Source organism: Pieris brassicae, chromosome 4 (assembly GCF_905147105.1).
Source record: "Pieris brassicae chromosome 4, ilPieBrab1.1, whole genome shotgun sequence".
NCBI lineage: Eukaryota > Metazoa > Arthropoda > Insecta > Lepidoptera > Pieridae > Pieris > Pieris brassicae.
Genome location: NC_059668.1, coordinates 6741506 through 6762430, shown reverse-complemented (window position 1 = coordinate 6762430; position 20925 = coordinate 6741506). Strand labels below are relative to the sequence as shown.

Sequence of the window (20925 nt, the reverse complement as noted above, 5' to 3'; positions counted from 1 at the left end):
TCTATTAAGACCAAAATATTGATTTATGATTTTAGTATTCTTGTACAATCTATGCTTCATAAAAAGTTTCTATAGTCAATGGCCGATACACTCGTCAAATGTCAACGCTTGAGTGAAATACCTTGCCACAACGTGAATTGTGTTTGAAATAAATAGAAATGTCAATTATTGACGTTATCCGCGGGCGGTTGGACGCTGTTGAGTGCTGCGTCGATGTATATTTTTTTTAACAAAAACGATTATTAATTAATTGACGCCGAGCCTGGGTAATACTAGACGTATTAACAAATATTTTATTCGTGTAGTTATTATTGAGAAATACTCATTGTTGAGATCGGTGATTTAATATTACTAGTTGTACTTGTGATGTTTGTGGTACAGTGAAGTGTTCTTGTAAAGATCATTACGAAAACAGCCACCATGCCAACGAGTGCCGTGTATCAACCGACCACTGTCACTTATGAGCAACAACCAACAGACCAGCGTTGGAATTGCCCTATCAGCTATTTCTCACGGAGGGTGACAAGTAGTCTGAACCGGGGGATCTGCATCAGGCTAGCATTATGTCTTCTAGGCAGCACACTCTTCATAATTGGTAAGTTAAAAATTACTTTTTGTTAAACTTACAAGTTTGTCTTTAAAAATCCTATTAGAATCATGTTATCATGTATTCTAAAGAAATGAGTTTCACATTAAGTTTGGTGTTACTATTATTTGTAAAGGTATCAAGCATTCCAGAATAACTAGCTCTTTCAATAATTTTCTATTAAAACTGAAATACTTCATTTTCAGTTGCCATATCAGGATCATGGCGAACAAGACACATAAATTCTTTATGCCAATTGATTCTAAAATTATTAGCCATTATTTACACTTAACTCACAAGTCTAACTGTCAAAAACTGTATTTTCCGATTGGAAATGCTAAAAATAGAAAGGCTGGTATTACGATAATAATTTAATTAGGCATAAGGAAGGTAAAAGTTATTACCCTTCTCACAGTTATTATTATATTATAGTTTTTGCACACATCCTCATTAGAATGACAATGAAAACAAAAGTATAAATCTCTATAATCACAATAAGTGATAATAAAAATAAAGAATTTAGTAGCTTCTAGAATTTATTAAACACTATATACCTACTTTATTCTGTAACATTATCTTAAGTTGTGGTTTAGTCTAAGTCTGGTTGACCACATCTCATGAAGTAATTTGATACATAATATGAAGTGATTTATTTTATTAAATTTGTTCTTTGATATATACATAATTATTTGTAACCATCTGGTTCCACACTTTGTTATAAGAGTTCCAATAGATTATAAAAGGCGACATTGTTTTGGAGAGTCTAGGTCATCCACTTTACATATCATCTACATTCACCATTAAGCCACAAGCAGTAAGCACTATTTATTGGAATTGACAAATCTTAGTCTAAGCATTAAAATTAGCTAATGTTTACCAGTTCTATTATGTGATCTATGGACAATTATTCATAGTAACATAAAAATTGGTTGTGTTAATATTTCCAAGAATATCATATTAACATTAATTAGTTCCCAAATTAAAATTTGTTCTTAACGCTAATGATATTATTGTTTCCAATTGACTATTACATAAAATAATTAATCACATATTAAGAAACAGTTCATAACAATACGTAATTTGCAAAATTAAAAATATTAATTAATTAATAAAAGATTTTTGGCTAAAAATCACTGTTTTTATCTGATGTAAAAAATTGTTTAACTAGCTTTTAGTGAAGAGGAAACTTGTAAATTCAATATAAGTTCAATTTAAAAATATATATTAATAAAATAATATAATAAGGAATTCAAAAGGTTTATATTTGTTTTCACTTTAATTATATATAATATATATTATTATTATATATTGATATTAATACAATTATGTAGCCTATGTAGCCAATAAACCATATTCACAGAGCTGGTGTATATGAATATATGGTCCTTTATTGTTTTCATCATCTTTTCAAACAATACTCTTGATAATCAAAATAGTCATCTCAATTATTACTAATGGAAAATTAATATAAAGCCAGTAATGTCATCAATATTCTTTGATGTATGTAACATAAACATAAAAAAATTATGTGAAATTGATATCCTCTTCCTTCTGTGTTTGTAAGTTGGTTAAAAATAATGGCCTTACTAATAATTTAATTATTTTGAAACCTTTCAACTATCTGATTTGGATACATCTAGATGCAGATAGTTTAGAAAAACATATTGGTGTACTGCTAGGGTTAAATTTCTCTACACCCAACTGCATGAATTTCCTCTAGGCTAACATGGCAAAATATAACTTATATTACTACAATAATCTAAGGTAGTTTGACCTTGTCATAGTTTTCTGGTTTTAATATTACCTGCCCTTTTAATATTATCTTAAAGTCGAATTTATTATATTCTGTACATTCATTGCGTATTGAGTATTACCACAATTTTTTTTTAATTTATTTGTATTTTGATGATACATTTGTATCAACAAAATCTTACTTTTTTACTTAACCTCTGCTGCGCTATTCCCCTGATTATTATCTATATAGTTTTGTAAATTCAAGCATTCTAGAATGTGAAATTCTTTTAATTTTATCATGAAGAGGGACATAAGTTAATTATGCGCAATTTTATGCAGTGACGTCATAGATCCTGAAGAAGCTTTCTATTGTTCATATATTTGCGATTTAAATATTTTTTTCACTATGGAATTATTTCTACACATAATTATCTAGTAATGTACGATTTTATTATGCGAATAAATTATCCTTGTGGATGTAAAACTGGAAGTAAGAGGTAATGTATGGACTACGGAAACGTGACGCAGCGGAGTTTGATGACCTTCCCGTATTCAGTGATTGGTGTGATGACTACACGAAAGCTACGCCGAAGCTGGTTTTAACTTATAAGAATAGGTAGAAAGACTATGATATTATGAATAAGTCGTAAGTATATGTTTTTTAAGTAGTTGTACTGGTTTCATGTAACGTTAATTTTTTACATGTTGCATCACATTTAGTAACTATAAGTTTCCTCGTAACTTAGTAGTAAATTGTGTTAAAATTTATATTCCCCATAAAACTCGACGAAAACTCGACCACCTACTTCAACCCGACAATACGACACCAAATCTCCAATGCTTATTTTTTTACAGCTAAACAAACCTAAAAAGTATTTAATTTAATAACGACTTTCTTATTATCTACCAATTTACGTTTTTGGAATCAGAAAATGTCAAAAATAATGTAACGCAATGTCTTAAATACCAATTATTATTTTTTCTACTATTACTTATGTCTTATTCTATTGTTTAGTCATTTTTCTGCTTTTATAAAGCTTTTTTGTTAACTCTCTGTAACGCGGAAGTGACCTCGGCGCACGATTTTTTATTAACCAACGACCCTTTTATGTTTTGCTTCGAAGTTCACAATATCTGCCAAGATTTTGTTCCTTGCGTCACGAATGTCGCATTTATAAGCGACCTCGAAAAAGGCTGAAGATCTTCGAATTCGGTTTTGTTGTTCTCAAAGTACTTGTTTGTTAAATTAAAACATGTATTGTGTAAATTAAAAAGCAAAAGCTTCAAAGCATAAGGTTTTATATAATATGTATATATGACCAGTTTGCGACTTATGTATCCATTAAACTAGTTTTTCTACGAGACATAGATATGAATCATAGCAATTACCTTGAGTAAAACTCGTATGCGGTCGTCGGGGTCAATCCGTCGGAAAGATCGATCCCAATCCATTAAGCATAGCGTTCCATTTTCCATCTTCCGACTAGGTCATAACCTGGCGTCGTTTTGTACGAAATATTAACTTGGAGTAATAATCTTATAGCGTCATACTTCTAACTTAGTAGGCACTATGCGTTATACATGTTGGCGTTGTGAATTTAAAAGCTTTAAAATTGGGCACCATAGAGTTTTGATTTTCTAAAATCAATAATATACGATTTCTAGGAATTCGGAAACACATACTGTATAATGCTATGAAAATATTATGGTAATTAAAAAAAAATGCTTAAAGCAGAGCCCGCGTCAAGCTAGATTCCCGGGTCGTATTTTCACGTTTTTGGTAATCTTCGCGCCTATAAAACTAAGTGATACCGGCATGTACATAGTACTGCCATTGCTTGTATTCCTATAATATGGGCCTGTGCGCTGAGTGAAGTATGATTCAGAATCATAAGGAGAGAAAATATCCGTAATTGTTAGTATTGACTAATTTTTAATCTGAGTAGTTCGGTTGGATGGTTGAACGTGCTAATTTCAGGTTCAGAGTAGTGAACCGGTTTGTTCGAATTGAAGAATTCTTTTGCTGATGAACCGTAAGGCTATTTTCAAAAATAAACTGTCGATTGATGTGAGCAATTCTCATGAAAGTTTTGCATTCATGGAAACTAAGGGATCTGGATTATTGTTTGTCAATGGCCCAAAAACGACAGTAACTTCTTAATGTTAATGCTAAAAGCATTTTCAAGGCCTAGATGACATTAAACAAAAATATGCTAGTTTTACTAATTGTATGATTAAGACAAGAACATAGACTATACAAAAATAGTGATATCTTTTATGTAAACAAGATATTTATTTTCTCTTTTACCCTTAGGTAAGTTGCAGAAAAACTTCAATTACTTCAGTTTTGTTTATTAATTATGTATTACGCCATACGAGGCTTGCTCACACCGTCAAGGTAAATTGACTTGTGTAATGTATTTTTAGATTTTACTATGTACGAACAAACTCAATAGTTATTCTAATGTTTCCTTAATTTTTTTATGTCAACCTGTCATTTTAAGTGATGCCGCATGATCTTTTGCCCCATGAAATATTATTTTACAAATTGAGGTTCATTAATTATTTTTATCATAGACCGCTTATAATTTTTTCTGGTTTCGGTGGCCAGTAACATTTTAACCATATTTCCAGTCGACAATAAAATATGGAGATTAGATCTAACAATGGAAATTTAGGGTGCGGTTGATTTTCAATCACAGATTAAAAAGTGAGTAAAACTTTACATTTTGACACTCACAGACTAAACAACCAATCAAATTTTTTAAAGTAGTCAAAATGAAAGTTTGGATATTGGCTTACGAATCGTGTACCCCCACTTTCTTGTCACGCCATTATGGACCCCCGTTGAGTCTCCCGCGGAGCCTTGGACTACTTTGGGAATAATGATGTACAGGTTATATAAACAAAAGCCGTTGGTCATCAAAGCCTACAGCCAATTTATTTATCTAAGAATATACTATAACACAATAACAACATAAAACCTAGACATGCAAAAACCAAACCGTCTCGTTTACTACCATTTACGTAGATTATATTTTTTTAATACTAATTATCCTTTCAGGTCTAGCGTTACTAATTGCGGGGGGTATGCAATATTCAAGCTCGCCTGCTCCCACACCGACGCCACAAGACGCGGATAACGGTATAGGCGCACTCATCGCAGGCGGTGTCATACTTTGTTTGGGCTTATTATTCGCAGGTAAATATAAAAGGAAAATATCTCTTACAAAGTACATACATACTTATAAGGAATACTCGAAAAAGATGTACTTATATTCATTATGCCAAGCCTGTTGTCCGCCTTCCACTGCGATCGGAACGGACCCATTACGGACTCCGCTACACTCGTTATGATGATTTTCATACGTTCCATCTCCGCTTTGGTGGAAGCACATGAGCTTCGTGCGTTCAAACTTATACCCTGATTATATAATAAATAAAACATTATTATAATAGGAACTGTGTAACATTTTATATCAAAAACACTGTTCTAACACAAATAAAGGTGTTAAAAAAGAAGATTCTCCGATTCATTTTGATCTTTGCTCATTGTTTTTAAAAGTATATATATCAGGTGGTTGTTAGGTCAGTATACGATGATGCTTGAACAAATTTTTAAAATCTTCAATCACATTAAGCGAGTCTTTAATATAAAATAACATTTGGTTTGATTAAAGCCAGCCATTTCTATACTCGAAACTGAATAAGTTAAGATACGTAGTTCGTATCTATCGTATTTATGTCACTGACGTACCTTGTTTTTGTTACTACCACGCTAAGTGCTAATTGACCGCGACTACGAATTTATAGTCTAAATCCTGATTTCACCGATTATATGGAACGGAACTCGTTTTGCCAATGTTGAATTTAGTTCACTGATTAGTCAGAGGTTTATTGAGCTGCTTTTATATGACGGTTTTTCAATTATAAAACTTGAAACGTAACTGCAAAAATTCAATTAAATGTAAGTAGCGGGAACTTGATATAAAAAAAATATCATATGCGTCAATGTATCTATTCCATTGTATTGTAGAGAATACGTAATATTCATGGAATTTCCATTTTCCACACGAAACTTATACGAGTAGGTACGGTGTTATCACAAACAATGTTATCAAATCAAAATTCATTTACTCATACCATGCACACTTATGAACGGAAATATTAAAAAATATACTATCATTATTAAATTTATATGACTACCAGTTCCCAAATCAAAGGTAAAAGGTCAAATCAAAAAGGCAAGAATGTCTCTGCCACTCTTTTTTTGGCCTTTTAATGCTCTCTTCATTTCCTATAGTTAATGTTTAAGTCTTTTTGCGACTACGGCATGTTAATAGAGGCATAAAAGCTTCAATGTTTACGTCATTCAAGATAACTTTGTATAATATTATCATTATTAAGCGATATCATTCGCCCTTCGCCAACTCGTCAGTCGAACATTGCCAATTATGTTAATATAACTTAAATTATTTTCTTTACAAACATGGGAATCCGTTTTATTGGATATGTACATAAACCCTATTGAGGTTGTATGTCAACCACTGACCTCGACCTTAGCGTGACACGTTTAAGTGACCTTTGCAAACTGTCCAATCTTTTAAATGCATGTTTTTGTAGCTTTTCAGTATACTTAACATTGACTTAATATTGACATTTAAACACGAAGCTTGATTATGACACATTCAGCCGGATTCGGTATTCTAACTCATGACAATAAAATTATGCTGATGTTTTTGTGTGCTTTGCTAATTACAAGTTCCAGTCATCCGTGTCACGTGAATTTATATCGAAATTCACAACGATTTTTTCTTATACATGCTTATTTTATGCATGTAAAAATATATAAAAAAATACAATAAGTATTTACTGCGAAAATTAATTCAGAACATTTAGTGAGTGTCAAAACTGTTACAATAAATACTGTCCAATGTATGCATAGCGCTTAAGTAATGACTCTTTTACTAAAGTACAAAATTGGAATTAGTTAAAAAAAAACAACATACATTAAATAAGGTAAGGTTATATATGTAATGTCTAGACATGTCACACCTAGAATGTACTAAAAAGTGTGTATTCTTAGAACCCGTTCTTGAATCATCAGTAGCTGTTCAAATAGCATTTGAACTTATGTAATCCTTATTCGCTCCTACACTACACGTACAACACATCTAATGCATTTATCGTTAACTAGTACTGGTCTTGACCAAGTATGAAATCTATTTTAAATATGGTCGTGTTATTTTGAAGCGGTTTTGCTACGCATTTAGTTATTCATTGTTGAATCTGTGACCGTACGTCGAACGTGCTTTGTGATCACGATCGTGTCTCAACGGAAGTGAAAAATGTATGGGCGGAAGGCCGATCATTATCTCTATCCGATATTATGTTATATGTTTTAAAACATGATGACTAATAAGATATTGTTATCTTGTAGCTTTTCTACGTCACCTAGTAAAACCGATACTACACATGGTTTGATATTGACAGTAGTATTAACGTAATGGTAATGCGTGCAACCCATCCCTAAGGTCGAAACCTGTGTGTGCCCCAACACGTCGTAGAAAATAATACTCAGGTTTTTTCCCCATTGGGAGGCACTTCATACAATAACATGTCGAGGTTGTAAAGTCCTATCTCATCTTATTAAGTAGAGTTGAAAACTATACTGTTTGACTACGAAAAAAGCACTACTAAGCATGTGCCTTGGAGCTTAAAATGCAGGCTTTTGCAATATATTCTATGCATAGGATTACGTGTAGGAGTAAATGCGTGGGGTGGCGTAGGTTTATTATGTAGGGCACTAAATAAAGTAGTAGGCATACAATCGAATCCCTTGTCTATCTGCTTGTCGAAGGCTATGCGTTTCAAATCCAGTTTACATTACGTGGCATACATGAATATATATGAAGTATCCAGTATTAAGAAGAGCTGGGCTGTGTTAATAAGTTTTACTTAATTTAAGTCAAATCAAGATAATTCAAAACATATTCAAAGGTCTCTCTATTAAGATAGGGAAAAAAAATTGTGCTGTTACCCGAGAATGGAATATGTTCATCAAAACAGAAGATTTTTTTTTTCAAAAACTTTGTTTATATTCTGTGGGTCGTCGTAAAGTAACCAATAACGTTTATTATTTCAGGTGTAGGTGGTTGGGCATGGTCTGCTCGTTGGGGCGGTGGTAAGGAGGCACCGGCGAGTGGAGCGGCAGCTCTAACCGCCCTCAACCCATCAACTGATCCATTGGTGGCAGCTCAGTACGCACCTGTAAGAGACGCACCGCCCGCACCTGATGATGAGATGCGGAATCTTATGGATAACAAGGAATGGTAAGAATATGCAACTCTGTGTCATGTGCGTTCATGTAAAAGTATGAAGCTCTTCACGAGATGGTCGCTCATTCAATGCACAGATTACAGAACTATGTTAAGCGAAAATCACTTGAGCTTTGTCTAACGAATTTTACTTTAATGAAAATAATATATATAAAATTTTTGTTAAGAAAATAGAAGAGTCAGTGCCAAGAAATGGATTAGTGTTAAAACAACATATGTGCCTAAAACGCAATTCGTTTTAAAACTTTTTAAACGCTCCTAGAGTTCAATTTTTTAAAGTTTGAAGCGATGACACATCTTAAACTTATATCGTCTAATTCTGAATTGTAATATTTTTACAGATAAAAGTGTACAGTTTTCAAAAAAATATATATTGATTAATTTGCGGGGTTAGAGTAGGACGGCATACAAATAAATTTCATCCCTAAATACTTTGATTGGAAAACATATTATGGTAGGTAAATAAACGAAGCACCTGAGTGTCACACAGTATTATAATTATCTGGGTCACCTTACAAGATTAATACAACTTACACTTAAACGATATATCCAATTATATTTTTCATTGATTATAAGTATCTAAGATGTTTCGTTTATAGTGTTCTCGATGCAATGAGTTACGAGAAAGTGGTATAATTATAATGTCATTTTCGTGTCGAAAATATTATAATGCGTTCATACTCGTTATATAGGATAGTAACGTGTAGCCTTCATCATTTATTAATACCTGTACAAGTACCATTTCATGTGCTCGAGACTCACAATTAAAAATCCTCTTCGCCCGCTTACATCAGAGAATTGGTTCGATTTTCAAACCGACCTAAAAACGAGGTTATCTTTTCGACTTTCGTGTTTTTTTATTTATTAGGTATGTCGCCGAGCCTTTTGAGGCCGGTCAGATTTTTTTTTGTATATATTGGAAATTGTCCTTGAGTGAGATAGATAATTTACTCAAGGATAATGTAGCATTGGAATGGTGAAGGAGTTGATGAAATTTTTGAGTTGATTCGTTACAAACATACAAATCATTTCTCTTTATAGAGTTCCTTATAAGTCACCAGTTTGTCAAATAGTTCATCAAGCAAGTATGCCGTAGTTTACAGTTTACATAAGCCATTGTTATAACATGTTAAGTGATATTCCAAGGAATTATTGTCATTAAGGAATCCTAGGATTTTAATACCTTAGAAGAGAGAGTTACGTTACAGTTCTGGGGTTAAATCATTGAACCCATTTCATTAAACTATATTGAATTGTAATTTTATATGTTTTTGGATATCCAACCAAAAAATTCAAAATAAAATTTGCTTAAATAAAATACTTAAATCGAAATCATAAAAGTGGAAACTGTGTTTGAACCGTTTACATTTATTTTGTTGTTGCAGTTTAAGCAGTGCCGAAGAGAGCGACAAGATGCTGGATGGGCGGCCGTCCATAGCATAAATTTGATGTTATATATAAAAATAACAGATTTCTATATTACGTCCCCCTAATCAAGACTTTTAAATTACGTTTAGAGAACCAATTCACAGAACGAATATGAATTTATTCATTTAAATAACATATTCCAATGCATTATTGCAACGTCGACTTATAATGGTTCACATTTTTCCTTTCTATGGTAATAGACCATAGCAATAAGTTAGATTTATGCATTTTTCGGTACAAAATAGAAAATTTTATTTTAATTAAACATAATTTTTAATTGTACTTATTCGATATCTTCATCGACGCTCTGTAAAATCGATTTCCAATTATTTACACAATTTTTCAGTTCTAATGACGTCATTGGTATTGAGTTACAGAGTGAGCCTGCTCTATATAACGGCCCGTTTACCGTCTTATGTTCAGATTAAAACGGACCGTTAAGTCGGTAAACATCCTCAGATTTCATCGTTCATTAATATCGTGATCTAACACGTGGCCAAATTGTCGTCCAGGATAAGATAGATCTTCTAAGCATTTCTTCTAGATTTAAGAATTATATTAGCTATAGGTCACTATTTAAAATGGACATACAATATTCTTGGTAACATTTAACGTAGGTGAAAAAATGTATTTACTGTATATCCTATTATTTTCGTACACTTGTATAAGGCAACATTTTTGTACTATCAGCTATATATTTCTCAATGCGTAATGCAATACGTTTGTTTCCTTTAATATTTTCGTTGTGTGTTTTTACAAAATAACTTTGGTTAATATCGAATTTAGCACGAATTATGTAATAAATTTTGTTTTTAATGTTTATTAGTTGATAGTACAAGCAATATTCAGTATCGCAATTATAATTCGAGCTTTATATAATCCAAATTCTATTTTTAAATATGGTCTTGCAAATCATTTGTGCGACATACGTTAAATGCGCCGGCGCTTATTCTGATCTTCATATTTTAGATCTTCGTCTTTTTTTTCTTAAATTTGATAGTCTGTGCGGAAAGAGAACTTTCGTGGGATTTGAGGTTGCAGCAATGCTAAATTACTTTTTGCTATGTTGGCAACTGTTACGTTATAGTTCGAATAAATAAAGTGACGCATAGCTAATGAGTTTTTTTTTTTTCATTTCTTACAAATTCATTTATTTTCTCGTTCCGCGCAGACTAATGCTATGTGTGTATTTATTTTATTAGAACCGTCCTTTTAGATATAAGTCATACTTATATTTTGCCGTGGTTAATTTAGCTAAATACCAAGGTAGTTAGAGGTTGTGTAAGTGAAATTTTGAATTTACTGACATATTTTTATTGTAGTTTTTTTTGATATTATCTGTGGGATCTATATGTCAAATCGATGTTCAAGTTAGGAGATATATTAATTTAAAATCGGTATTTGAATACCTTGTGGCGACTTTGTAAGAGATAAGCTGTAGTAAGCAGGTGTAAGCTCTCTTTATGTTCTGCAATATCTAATAATGTGCAATCAGACATCACACAATATTTATAATATATTATTTTATTTACATGTACTTGTATAATCTAGTTTTGTTATGTTATGTACTTAAATGTTCAATCTTCAGCTTAATAAAGTATTTTAAGTGTATAAAATATATGTTTTTATTATAATCCAACTACTACTTATCCTTCCTGGTAGTATTAGACCGTCTGGCGTTTTACTCGAACCGACGTATATTGATTTAAGTTTTTACTTTTTGTTAGTAAGGGCTATCTATCAGCAGTGTTGCCCTATGGGCTAAGAGCGCGCTTTAACCAAAATCACTCATTGACTTGTTTTAATGGAATTGTCGCTCTCAACCGCCTTACTTGCATTCTGAACATCATTCAAAATTATTTAAAAAAATATCAAATATAAATAATTTTAATTATACTCAAGCATACTGTATCTAAGTCCAGCAGAGTAATAATTTTCATTACCTCTTACCAAATTGTATTTTCGAAAAGGCTTCGTTCTATTACGCGGAAATTGCTTGGGATATTTAAAAAAAAAAGATTATAATGATTTCAATATAGGTACATTAACTTAGATTATAATTCAGAAAGAAAATATAATAAAATAAGAGCACGTCTGCTCGTTTTAGAGTTAGGAGAACGACTGGCTTGATGGGAATGAGGTTGTTGATGCATGGGAAGAAATGATGACCAGGATATAGCACAAGATATGTCAATATAGGATGCATCGAGGAGTTGTTACAGTTCGCAGCCAAGATACATGTTACTACACTAGCGCAAAGTCGACAGCGTTCGGAGTTGCTGTTCGTAGTACCAGATTACGTCATAGTTCCTACTTTAAAACTTCACAATATTATTTAAAATTTTCAATACCAAGCTGCTAAGTGGACAATAGATCGACCTTGCTGCGAGCAAGGTCTAGGTCTTATGTAAAGCTCAAAATTTTATCTCTATCCTGTATTTATTTATATTTTAGAAATGTCCTTATTCGTGCACAGAAACATACATATTTTTAAGCCGAATGTAGAAGTAGACATGGGGAGAAATTTGCTGTGCCAAAAATCTATCTGGAACTGTTTAGAAAAAAAACACCTTTTGTATGGCTATTAAGGGTTACAATAATTTACCAAAATAATTAAAATATCTTCCGACTAGAGTCTTTAAAAACCGACTTGTTGTGTTACTTATGGAAAAAATGTATTACTCAATAAATGATTATTTGCGTGAAACACTGTAGTTGATATAAATTTAAAAACATTTGATATGACATGTACGATACAAATAATATAAGAATTGACCAATTTTAATATGATTAATAATGTAAAATGTATAACTCATTTAAAGACAAATTTGTGCGGCATTGTATGGCAGAATATACGAAATTACTATTGTACCATATTCTTGCAATAAATTATTATTTTTATTATAAAGCTAAAAGGGAAAGTTTGTGCAGCTGTTAAGGATCCGCAGACTCGGTCTCGAAGGGAAAGGACGATGCTCGGGACGAGCATGTCTAAGGAGGAGTAGTGTTACGAAGTCGGATTGACTGCAATGTTTCTAGATTTTTCTACTACTTAGAGAACTTTTCAGCTGGCTGAAATATGATTTATGACCATTTCAGTAGAGGATTAGAATATCGTAATTTGCAGAATGTTTCCCTAGTTTCCGGGAGGTTGAAACATTTTTTCATTGTCCAATCACTACTCAGTAGCAATCCCGCCTAGAGAGTTCTCGAACATAGTTCAAGATTATTCCCAGCAACGCATTTCTGCGAGTAATTTGTGGTTATAAATTTCTCATTGATTAATTCAAGAAATAAACCCTTGACTGCTCTACGACATTTTTATCCGATAAGCTCGTAACAATATTTTCTTATTTATCTGTGTCTATTTAACTCATCTCTCGAATTGATTATATTCTAAACAAATATTAAAAAAAACATTCCTAACTTAAAAAATATGGTCTAGGTCTAGTCACTATAATTTCAAAATCACATATTTTAATAACATGAAAAATTACTTTTCATTAAAACGTCCAATATATTACATGTATTTAAAACGGTAGCCATGGCGATAGGTATAACGACTTATAGTAAAAAGCAACTTTTGAACCCCGCAAAAAATGGCGGATAAATGCTGTTTTTTCAAATCTGCTGAATTGCTGAAATATTAGTAGGTCGTTGAGTGCCGAAAAGCGTGAGCGTTATTAATGTTTTTTCGGAGCACTGTCAGGGCGTCGCTTATTGTATCTTGACTCCTTCCTTTTACGCCCAAAATTAATAATGTATCCTCAATCTAAGTCTAAATCTAATCTTGGATTGATTCATATCTAAAGATCGATCTCCAATCTGCATGCCAATATAACACATTTGCTACCCGATTGTTTATTCGACAATAGATTGCACGTCATCTTTTGCGTGATCCTTCCCTCTCGACCGCGTTTCGTTAAATCCAATATGTTTGTTCAAGCATACTAAAAGGTTGATGTTTTTGGAATAAAATAAAATAAGTACGACTATGTATCTATAGTAACAAATATTTTTGGTTATAGCTACTGATATAAACGTTTAAGGTATCTATTTATATTATTAAATATGATAATTTATATTTTTTGTGGTAATATGATTTTAGTAAGGAACGGAACGTTTCATTTTTGTGACAACTGACAAATGTCAACCCATGGCTTCATGAATCTTTATGCCCGATATTTTCTAAAATCTAAATATAAGTGCGGTTTGCTTAAGTACAAATAAAATAATATTATAAATTATACAACTATAATCTCTGTCGTAATGGATGTTGAAACCGTAAGTATTTGGTTTATTTTATTTGCATGACGCTGATTTCCCGCCTTTGAGTGTTTTGTCATATGAATGTTATATAAATGTGTTTTATTAGGTAAAAGGTCGACCTCTGTCTAAGGAGCAATGCATGTTTTAACTTAACCTAATACAAGAAAGTAAAACAATTAATAAGAAAGCCACCAACGCCACTAGCTATAAATGAAATAACGATGAGTGGATTCGCTTGGCGCAGCGACTAATCGCCACCGCTACCATTTGTCCCAGGATATTGCCGCAGCAACTTCGTCTAAAATGAAAGAATTTAAAGAAGAATGCTCGTAAGAGAATTAGCAAAGGAAAAAAGAATGAAGTATAATAATATTATATGCCTAAACAAAAATGAATAGACTAATTTAATAAATGTAAATTTTAAAAACAAACATTTAATATTAAGAAATAAAGAACTTAGAACTAATGAAAAACTAGTCTTAGTTAGAAATGTTTTAATTAAAAATAGAAAAGTTAAGGAAGTAATTGGTTGTAGAGAATATTATTAATTAGCATAGTATTGTTTACTATTTTATAGGTTTTGGTTTACATATTAGTAATATATAAGAATATAATGAAATAAATTTTATATTATGTTTTTATTAATTTTTTACTAATATTTCATTACATTACATGGTTATAATAAATAATAATTTAATTTTATAGGTAGATTAACTACATAATTTATGAAAATTTTAACTGAGTTTCTTCTCTTATTTTATATGTACAAAAGGACATTTAAATACAACGTGTTTCTGCTAGAATTATATTAATTTTCCAAAAAATAATAATGAATAAGGCTTGTTCTTTCAGTTATGTCTTGATTTCCTTCATTAACTTCTTGACTTGAAATTGTATCAACTGTTGGAACTAAAACTTCTGCCGGTTTATCTACAAATTATAATCCTTACAAATATTTTGCATAACAGCTGTGGCTATAATAATAGCTTGAACTTTAGCTAGTGGTAAATACAATGTTAAAGCGACATTTCCATACTCCAAATATTCTGAAAAAGATAAATATTTTAACCTCGTGTTTCATTTGCGTCACATATCTTGCAACTTTTTGACATAGTATAATTATTAATACTCTAAATTATACTATATATTTACCTCTCTATAGTATTCCTATTCTTAATGTGTACTTCATCATATCTCTGGTCAGCCAGAGAAATGGTGTTAATAAATATGGTATATTTGAGTAAGCACTATTAACAACCATCCAGTGATTTCTCAGTAGACCTGTATGATATTAAGCTATAAATAAATATACCTGTTAATTTAGTTGGCACATTTACCTACCTTCTTATCAATAAATTTGAATTAACTTGTAGAACTGAGTTTACAAAAGTTGTTGCATCATGAGCGGCACTAGGCCATGGGGCACAACATTAATAAATTTTATTTCTGCATCACACAAATTACGATATTATTCACCAATTACGTCACCTAAAGAAAATAGTGCTGCTTATTATTATTACAACTTCATACTATAATGTACATGTTAAATAAAATATAAATTACTTACATGATGATTGAATTTGTAAATGAGTGCAATCAATGGCAACAATTCTAGGATATCCAGCAATTTCATGTAATTTTTCTGTACTCTGTTGGTGTATAAAAACATACTCGTAAGCTAGCTTATCAATTGCAGATGATATATCACCAACAACTTCACTATCCTAATCGGGTAATTGCATTAAAACTTCCAAATCACTATCACGAGAACTGGAGGACGACGAAAATGAACACATTTTACTAATGAATATAAAGTTGGATGATCGTAATACCGATCCATAAGCCATAAACCTACAAATTTCTCCGATAGCTATCCGGAATTGATTTGGCCAATCTGAGCAACTGTCAAAATGGACATACAGGTTATTGGCATGTGTAAACACTAATTTTCATACAGAGGGCAATCTTCAATCTCTGATCGGTCCTCTGAAGGATTGGTTGAAAAAATAGATTGGTAACTCAATCTATGATATGAATATTGGCATGCTTTTCTGTAGAAATGGATTGAATTGTCGATCTAAGTAGGCTAAAATTGGATTGAGATTGAATATTAGTTTTGGCCGTTAGCCGACTGTCGACACGAACTGTATTTTTCATACATACACTATTTGCACATATTCATTTCGCAAGAAATTATATAGTTTTGGGTGGAAGTTAAAATTATAATGAGGAATTAATATTTAATTAATAAGAAAGTAAATATTATGACACTATCTGGTCAATATGTTCTTGAAGCCTTGTTGTATGTACAAAAAATATAAATAATTTTAAAACAAATGGTGACTTTCACCTGTATAATACTCGAAACAGAAATAATTTAAGCGTACCCAACCAGGCTCCAGAAGATAAACCACTCCTTATATGGAAATTGTATTCGTTTTTACAGTTGGTACGTTTTTACGCTTGGGAGTTTGTTCCCAAGCGAAATTAGAGAATTATCAATAAATAAATTCAAAGCTCTCATCAAACGTAAATTAATCAATAAAGCTTTTTATAAATTTGACGAATATTTAAATGATCCTAATCCTTGGGATTGATTTGCTCCTGTTCAAACAATTTGTTTGACTTGTCTTTATTTTTATCGGGAAATTTAACTACTACTTCTACTTTTTCCTCCAGCTACTTTTTAGGGAGAAAATTGTCTCAATCTAGTCTTTTCCGTTAATTTTTTTACCTATTATGAACTGACGCTTCGGGTTATATATAATATTTAACTGTCGGTCTCGCACTTACAGGTCCTATGGAGACATGTAGTATGCGTAAAAATTGTAGTGGTGCATATCCATATGCAAAATTATGTTAAGTATTAATAGGAATAATTTTTCGCTATCTGTTAATAAAAGCTTTTAATTTGTAAGATAAATGTCACCATTTAATTTATTCAGAACCACGTTAGAAAATAAATTCTCCATTGTGCGTATTGCGTAACGAAGTGTAAGTAATGTAATGAGTTTCATAACAAAAATCTTTTTTTTATAGAATAACAACAACCCTTACTCGTTGTCCAATCAGGAGTCAGAATGCGTGTGAAAGATCAATTAAATTTCAAATCAAACTGCGTAGTATATGTAAACAAAGAGCTGCTACTTTATGATTGTAATGAAAATATAATGTTTGCTAGCCTATAAAATAACCCCAGAGGCAGTGGCATTATCGAAATAAATTTACAATCGGTTTAGTAGTTATTACTCTTACAAAATAAAAATAAATATTAATTTTAAGTTTTTGTAATATTTATTAGTACCTATAGACAATGTTCGTCTCTGACCGTTACAAATAAATCCAATTAGACCCAGGTAGGTTTGCATATGCGGTACTCCCTTTGGTATGGGGCTACTCTTTACACGTGGTTCATCTGCCACTCGCTAAGTAAGCTACAATACCTAATAATATTTTATCTAATTGTATGGCATATACTAACGCACCGTTCAAAATTTTGGTAGCTAGCCCACTATTAAGCGCGCGAACCTCAACCTCTAGAGGCCGTGAGTTCAAAAAACTCCTGTCCACCATTCACAGTTAACAATTTCTCACACGCAGAAAGCACATTTTGACATCGGCATGAGGCAGCACAAATATTATAAAAACTAAGTGATTTGTTTTGTTGATCGCGTTAGTCTCAGGAATAATATTGGTTATTACAATTAAATGAAAGCAGGATTAAGTAGACACCATTTAAAAACTAAACTACGAATTGGATAGGGCACATATGAATAAAAAATGAGAAATGATTGCACCCAGGAGAGAGCAAAGGGGACCTCAAGTAAAGAGATGGAGCAGGATAGCACATAATGGGCTATAATACCACTGGGATAACACACAAAACTGTTGTTCATGAACTGCGCTAGGCACGCAATTGAAAATCTATTTTTTTTATGTCAAAATTCTCGGTGTGTTGCTGTTACAGTATCGTTCTCATCAGACATAAATAAAAAAATGTTTATTGTGCCTCAAATGTTACATAAAATACATAAGTTGAGACAGCCCCCGTAAGTAGTCAGAGACACTTGTGTTGGGGTTGACTTGAGACGGTTGTTAGGAAAGAATACTAAACAAAACCCTCCCAAGAAGCAAAGCTGGTAAATTTAAAAAATGAAATAAAATGTAATTCTCATAGCTTCTCTGAAAATTCTATGAACTTATTCTATACATGCGTTTTGTGTGTATTTGCGCATGCGTGTGTGTGTTTGTCTGTGTGAGTGAGAGTGTGCTTGTTGTTTGTTGTTCCTATGTTATACTTTTTAGCCAATCTGTTAACCATACAAAACTCTAGGATAAAACTGAAGTTTAGCGTTTATTTTGTTGTAAATATATGCAGACTGAGTCACATACTGAAGGCTTGCAAAAATCGAACGAACCATAGAGAGGGCCACAATATCACTCCGTCTTCTATCCCAGCAGGCAGCATTGAATGGAACAGATTTTTTATGTAGATATAAGGTCACATTTAGTAGGTATAATTGTCTTACCGATAACGATCCACTTGTTCTGAATAAGTTAACTGTCTATATGGTTTTAAGTATATCACTTTTATTAGAGACCGCTGGGCTCTTTCCAGCTCTAGAAATTTAGTTTTTATGGACGCCCCAGACTGGTATGCAGTATGTACTAGTATGATTAAGCTAATGCAACATAAACATTACTGAGTATCACAGGAGACATCACATGGCGTAGTGTCTTGAAAATCCATATCAATATCCTTACACGTGATAATAGTAGCAATGTGCGAGTGCCATGATAGACATTCATATTATGCCCAAGTATCTTGTAGAGGTAACTTTTGGAATAATTTGACAGTTACACTTTTGTGTATAGCGGTCTGCACACTCATGTATCCCAATCTCAAAATCAGCAACCGGTTTAGATCTCTGACTTGGAGAAATACAAATAAACTTGGTTTTTGGTATATTTAAGATCAGCAAATTAGCCAGTCAACTATAACGGCCAGACCACGTTCAGCATTCTGGCGTACGGATTCCCAAGTTTCTACATGGAAGACAATAGCTGTATCGTCCGCTTATTTTCCCTCCGCTGCTCAGCAGGTTACATAGTTCGTTAATGTACACCAGGAACAGCGTTGGGCCAAGCACACTACCTTGCGACACACCAAATACAACTTTTTCTTCTTCACTGTAAAGGTTTCCTTTAACAACAACTATTTTAACTTGTTGAGTCCGAGCTGTACCTCTTATACCTATCGCCTCAAGCTTCTGCACAAAGATGGGGACCGAAACGGTGTCAAAAGTTTTCTTTAAATCCAGGAATACTGTCAAGAATTTATATCCTTTGTCTACCCTACCTACAATTTCAGTCATCAGTGCTGTAATAGCGTCCTGTGTCGAGCGTCCTTGTCTAAATCCATATTTCGAATCAGAAACTATGATATATTTATTCAAGTAGCTAATAGGTCTCCTATTTAATAGTTTTTGAAATTGCAGGTAAGACAGATATGGGTCGGTAAGTGTTGACATCACTCGTGTCCCCCCCCCCTTCTTCGCGGGTGTAATGATGGAACGCTTCAATGCTTTCGGAAATATTCCCGATTCGAAACATACATTGGCCAGTTGACATATAAGGGGAACTGCGAAGTCCCTAGATAATGTAAGGAAGCCTATAGGTATATCGTACCGAATCAAGAGCCATGAGTATGCAGTCCACTTCTGCTGGATTAGTCTCCAACAACACAAAAAAGAAGGTCTGTGATGGAGAATTGGAATTCATAACTGAACTCAGCCCAGCCGGAGTCATTATTTCTTCTGCTAGTGTTTTACCAATTGTGACGAAAAATTGATTAACACGGTTTAAAAAATCTAGAGGATGTGGTGTGATTTGAAGAAGACGTGCATTAGACGTTAGAGTTATATTATTAATATTTTGCCGAAGCTTTTTCGGATTTTTTATAGAACATGTAATTTGTTTCTTTATGATAATCTCTTTTTAATTTCTTGATCAGGTTAGAGCAAAACGTATGAAAGCGCTTATAGGTTACTCATTATAATATTAAATGGATCCTTTCTCGCTTGCAACTGCATTCTATTTCTAAGCCTCAGGGCCCCTGCAGATATCCAGGGTTTTAAAGTACGCTTGGAGCTGGTGACTAATTTAATTCTAAGTGTTAAGAAGTAGAGCTGTTCTTATCACATCTATTATCCTGTCAGCAAAGGTATTTGGGTCAATGTATGTATGTACATGCTTTTTCAAAGTTAGTAATAGTTTTATTATTATTCGGGCTAAAAAGAACGCCTTTCGACATTCGAGGCAAAATACAAAATACCATCCGTATCACCTCGACGTCCGTCGTTCCACAACTGAGCGTTTTCTAAGGCAGTTCTTGCCACGCACCATCACTATGTAGACACAGCTGCCCACTGAAGTATTTCCGAACCAATTCGACTTAGGGTCCTTCAAGAAAAGAGCGTACCAATTCTTGAAAGGCCGGTAACGCACTTGCGAGCCTTCTGGCAATGTGTGTCCATGGGCGGCGGTATCGCTTAACATCAGGTGAGTCCC

The 20925-nt window shown here is 32.7% G+C and overlaps 1 protein-coding gene and 1 long non-coding RNA gene across 2 annotated transcripts; one reads left to right on the top strand and one right to left on the bottom strand.

Moving 5' to 3' along the window:
* The first annotated feature begins 154 nt into the window (after positions 1-154).
* On the top strand, positions 155-11711 carry LOC123708316. The gene is made up of 4 exons (XM_045658986.1): positions 155-595; positions 5385-5522; positions 8466-8652; positions 10044-11711. The coding sequence occupies exons 1-4, from the start codon at positions 421-423 to the stop codon at positions 10099-10101; spliced, it is 558 nt and encodes a 185-aa protein (XP_045514942.1). The 5' UTR covers positions 155-420; the 3' UTR covers positions 10102-11711.
* Positions 5518-7054, bottom strand: LOC123708317. The gene is made up of 3 exons (XR_006753590.1): positions 6873-7054; positions 6078-6267; positions 5518-5744 (listed from the first exon to the last, which is right to left on the bottom strand). It is a non-coding gene; the product is annotated as an uncharacterized LOC123708317 (long non-coding RNA).
* Positions 11712-20925: the final 9214 nt, after the last annotated feature.

Bases quoted from the DNA above. Each gene is read 5' to 3' on its own strand.
- LOC123708316 (XM_045658986.1), top strand. From the start codon at position 421: ATGCCAACGAGTGCCGTGTATCAACCGACCACTGTCACTTATGAGCAA. The intron at 596-5,384 runs GTAAGTTAAAAA...TTATCCTTTCAG, and splicing joins CAGCACACTCTTCATAATTG to GTCTAGCGTTACTAATTGCG. The intron at 5,523-8,465 runs GTAAATATAAAA...TTATTATTTCAG, and splicing joins TTTGGGCTTATTATTCGCAG to GTGTAGGTGGTTGGGCATGG.